This window comes from Hemibagrus wyckioides, linkage group LG16, assembly GCF_019097595.1.
Source record: "Hemibagrus wyckioides isolate EC202008001 linkage group LG16, SWU_Hwy_1.0, whole genome shotgun sequence".
Taxonomy (NCBI): Eukaryota; Metazoa; Chordata; class Actinopteri; order Siluriformes; family Bagridae; genus Hemibagrus; species Hemibagrus wyckioides.
This window is the reverse complement of record NC_080725.1, coordinates 23868629-23873628: the sequence shown is the minus strand read 5'-3', so window position 1 is coordinate 23873628 and position 5000 is coordinate 23868629. Positions and strand designations below refer to the sequence as shown.

At 41.4% G+C, this 5000-nt stretch overlaps 1 protein-coding gene across 1 annotated transcript in view; it reads right to left on the bottom strand.

The window, feature by feature from the left end:
* The window catches only part of pip5k1ba (phosphatidylinositol-4-phosphate 5-kinase, type I, beta a), a 27320-nt gene that overhangs the window by 10609 nt on the left and 11711 nt on the right, over nt 1–5000 (bottom strand). Inside the window, exon 5 of the mRNA XM_058411784.1 lies at nt 1245–1362. Coding sequence (XP_058267767.1) covers nt 1245–1362 — 118 coding nt within the window. The remainder of the gene's footprint in view (nt 1–1244; nt 1363–5000) is intronic.

Genomic DNA, 5000 nt, shown 5'->3' with positions numbered 1-5000 from the left:
AATAAAAATGACAAAGTTTAAAATTACATTTATGTTTATTCTTTATGAATGAGTCACAGGTGATGGTGGTGAGGAAAAACCCCCTGAAGTGACATGAGGAAGAAATCTGGAGGAACCAGACTGAAACCTCATCCTCATCGGACACCAGAGAGTGGGATTATAAATCATTATAAACACTGAGAGTGTGATTATAAATCATTATAAACACTGAGAGTGAGATTATAAATCATTATAAACACTGAGAGTGGGATTATAAATCATTATAAACACTGAGAGTGGGATTATAAATCATTATAAACACTGAGAGTGGGATTATAAATCATTATAAACACTGAGAGTGGGATTATAAATCATTATAAACACTGAGAGTGGGATTATAAATCATTATAAACACAGAGTGGGATTATAAATCATTATAAACACTGAGTGGGATTATAAATCATTATAAACACTGAGAGTGGGATTATAAATCATTATAAACACAGAGTGGGATTATAAATCATTATAAACACAGAGTGGGATTATAAATCATTATAAACACAGAGTGGGATTATAAATCATTATAAACACTGAGAGTGGGATTATAAATCATTATAAACACTGAGAGTGTGATTATAAATCATTATAAACACTGAGAGTGAGATTATAAATCATTATAAACACTGAGAGTGGGATTATAAATCATTATCAACACTGAGAGTGGGATTATAAATCATTATCAACACTGAGAGTGGGATTATAAATCATTATCAACACTGAGAGTGGGATTATAAATCATTATAAACACTGAGAGTGGGATTATAAATCATTATAAACACTGAGAGTGGGATTATAAATCATTATCAACACTGAGAGTGGGATTATAAATCATTATAAACACTGAGAGTGGGATTATAAATCATTATAAACACTGAGAGTGAGATTATAAATCATTATAAACACTGAGAGTGGGATTATAAATCATTATAAACTAAATCAGCGTCATGTCGGAATTCATTAAAGATTTAAAACCAACTCCTTCCTGTTGAAGATCTCGAGTGTTTAGTGATGGAGACCTGAGAGTAAAAACCCACTGCAGCATCAGCAGTTGAAAGCCAGTGCTATAGTCTCCATGTGGTTTTATCCACAGATAATGAAATTCTACCACAGGAATAAAGATTAACGTTAAACTCAGTGACACAGTGCTGTTCCCCAGATCATTTCACCTGTCACCTTTCAGAGAAACAAATCAAAGAAAAACTCACCAGATAGTCATCAGGTTTGATACCAAACAGTTCTCTGAAATAGCGGAAGGCCAGTGGAGCATAGATTTTAAAGCGGAAGTCGGGGTAGTGATGACCAGGGGTCAGGTTACTGCCCTCACTAAAACACAACAACAACAAAACCACCGAGTTTTAGTTTTAGTGAAGTAAATGTAGTGGAGACGATTCAGGCTCTGAACAATAAGACAAATATAGACAGGTACAAAAGTTTTTATCCCCTCAAGATAAAATAAAGAAGACTGAAAGTGTGTGTGTGAGTGATGTATGAAAGGAGTCTCCAGAGTGTGTGTGTGTGTGTGTGTGCATGATTTGTGGAGTGTTTATAGCTGAAGAGAGAGAATAAAGAGAGACTGCTGAGGGGACGAGTGTTTATAGCTGGAGAGAGAATAAAGAGAGACTGCTGAGGAGACGAGTGTTTATAGCTGGAGAGAGAATAAAGAGAGACTGCTGAGGAGACGAGTGTTTATAGCTGAAGAGAGAGAGAATAAAGAGAGACTGCTGAGGGGACAATTGTTTATAGCTAATAGAGAGAGAATAAAGAGAGACTGCTGAGGGGATGAGTGTTTATAGCTGAAGAGAGAGAGAGAGAGAGAGAGAGAGAGAGAGAGAGAATAAAGAGAGACGTTTGAGGGGACGAGTGTTTATAGCTGGAGAGAGAGAATAAAGAGAGACTGCTGAGGAGACGAGTGTTTAAATCTGAAGAGAGAGAGAATAAAGAGAGACTGCTGAGGGGACGAGTGTTTATAGCTGAAGAGAGAGAGAATAAAGAGAGACTGCTGAGGGGACAATTGTTTATAGCTGATAGAGAGAGAATAAAGAGAGACTGCTGAGGGGATGAGTGTTTATAGCTGAAGAGAGAGAGAATAAAGAGAGACTGCTGAGGGGACAATTGTTTATAGCTAATAGAGAGAGAATAAAGAGAGACTGCTGAGGGGATGAGTGTTTATAGCTGAAGAGAGAGAGAGAGAATAAACAGAGACTGCTGAGGGGACAAGTGTTTATAGCTGAAGAGAGAGAGAGAGAATAAAGAGAGACGTTTGAGGGGACGAGTGTTTATAGCTGGAGAGAGAGAATAAAGAGAGACTGCTGAGGAGACAAGTGTTTATAGCTGAAGAGAGAGAGAATAAAGAGAGACTGCTGAGGGGACGAGTGTTTATAGCTGAAGAGAGAGAGAATAAAGAGAGACTGCTGAGGGGACGAGTGTTTATAGCTGGAGAGAGAGAATAAAGAGAGACTGCTGAGGGGACGAGTGTTTATAGCTGGAGAGAGAGAGAGAATAAAGAGAGACTGCTGAGGGGACGAGTGTTTATAGCTGGAGAGAGAGAGAGAATAAAGAGAGACTGCTGAGGGGATGAGTGTATATAGCTGAAGAAAGAATAAAGAGAGACTGCTGAGGGGACAAGAGTTTATAGCTGAAGAGAGAGAGAATAAAGAGAGACTGCTGAGGGGACAATTGTTTATAGCTGATAGAGAGAGAATAAAGAGAGACTGCTGAGGGGACGAGTGTTTATAGCTGAAGAGAGAGAGAATAAAGAGAGACTGCTGAGGGGACGAGTGTTTATAGCTGGAGAGAGAGAATAAAGAGAGACTGCTGAGGAGACGAGTGTTTATAGCTGAAGAGAGAGAGAATAAAGAGAGACTGCTGAGGGGACGAGTGTTTATAGCTGAAGAGAGAGAGAATAAAGAGAGACTGCTGAGGGGACGAGTGTTTATAGCTGAAGAGAGAGAGAATAAAGAGAGACTGCTGAGGGGACGAGTGTTTATAGCTGAAGAGAGAGAGAATAAAGAGAGACTGCTGAGGGGACGAGTGTTTATAGCTGATAGAGAGAGAGAATAAAGAGAGACTGCTGAGGGGACGAGTGTTTATAGCTGAAGAGAGAGAGAGAATAAAGAGAGACTGCTGAGGGGACGAGTGTTTATAGCTGAAGAGAGAGAGAGAATAAAGAGAGACTGCTGAGGGGACGAGTGTTTATAGCTGGAGAGAGAGAGAGAGAGAGAGAATAAAGAGAGACTGCTGAGGGGACGAGTGTTTATAGCTGGAGAGAGAGAGAATAAAGAGAGACTGCTGAGGGGACGAGTGTTTATAGCTGAAGAGAGAGAGAATAAAGAGAGACTGCTGAGGGGACGAGTGTTTATAGCTGAAGAGAGAGAGAATAAAGAGAGACTGCTGAGGGGACGAGTGTTTATAGCTGAAGAGAGAGAGAATAAAGAGAGACTGCTGAGGGGACGAGTGTTTATAGCTGATAGAGAGAGAGAATAAAGAGAGACTGCTGAGGGGACGAGTGTTTATAGCTGAAGAGAGAGAGAGAATAAAGAGAGACTGCTGAGGGGACGAGTGTTTATAGCTGAAGAGAGAGAGAGAATAAAGAGAGACTGCTGAGGGGACGAGTGTTTATAGCTGGAGAGAGAGAGAGAGAGAGAGAATAAAGAGAGACTGCTGAGGGGACGAGTGTTTATAGCTGGAGAGAGAGAGAGAGAATAAAGAGAGACTGCTGAGGGGACGAGTGTTTATAGCTGAAGAGAGAGAGAATAAAGAGAGACTGCTGAGGGGACGAGTGTTTATAGCTGAAGAGAGAGAGAATAAAGAGAGACTGCTGAGGGGACGAGTGTTTATAGCTGAAGAGAGAGAGAATAAAGAGAGACTGCTGAGGGGACGAGTGTTTATAGCTGGAGAGAGAGAATAAAGAGAGACTGCTGAGGGGACGAGTGTTTATAGCTGGAGAGAGAGAGAGAATAAAGAGAGACTGCTGAGGGGACGAGTGTTTATAGCTGGAGAGAGAGAGAGAATAAAGAGAGACTGCTGAGGGGATGAGTGTTTATAGCTGGAGAGAGAGAGAGAGAATAAAGAGAGACTGCTGAGGGGACGAGTGTTTATAGCTGAAGAGAGAGAGAATAAAGAGAGACTGCTGAGGGGACGAGTGTTTATAGCTGGAGAGAGAGAATAAAGAGAGACTGCTGAGGGGACGAGTGTTTATAGCTGGAGAGAGAGAGAGAGAATAAAGAGAGACTGCTGAGGGGACGAGTGTTTATAGCTGGAGAGAAAGAGAGAATAAAGAGAGACTGCTGAGGGGACGAGTGTTTATAGCTGGAGAGAGAGAGAGAATAAAGAGAGACTGCTGAGGGGATGAGTGTTTATAGCTGGAGAGAGAGAGAGAGAATAAAGAGAGACTGCTGAGGGGACGAGTGTTTATAGCTGGAGAGAGAGAGAGAATAAAGAGAGACTGCTGAGGGGACGAGTGTTTATAGCTGGAGAGAGAGAGAGAATAAAGAGAGACTGCTGAGGGGATGAGTGTTTATAGCTGGAGAGAGAGAGAGAGAATAAAGAGAGACTGCTGAGGGGACGAGTGTTTATAGCTGAAGAGAGAGAGAGAATAAAGAGAGACTGCTGAGGGGACGAGTGTTTATAGCTGAAGAGAGAGAGAATAAAGAGAGACTGCTGAGGGGACGAGTGTTTATAGCTGGAGAGAGAGAATAAAGAGAGACTGCTGAGGGGACGAGTGTTTATAGCTGGAGAGAGAGAGAGAATAAAGAGAGACTGCTGAGGGGACGAGTGTTTATAGCTGGAGAGAGAGAGAGAATAAAGAGAGACTGCTGAGGGGATGAGTGTATATAGCTGAAGAAAGAATAAAGAGAGACTGCTGAGGGGACAAGAGTTTATAGCTGAAGAGAGAGAGAATAAAGAGAGACTGCTGAGGGGACAATTGTTTATAGCTGATAGAGAGAGAATAAAGAGAGACT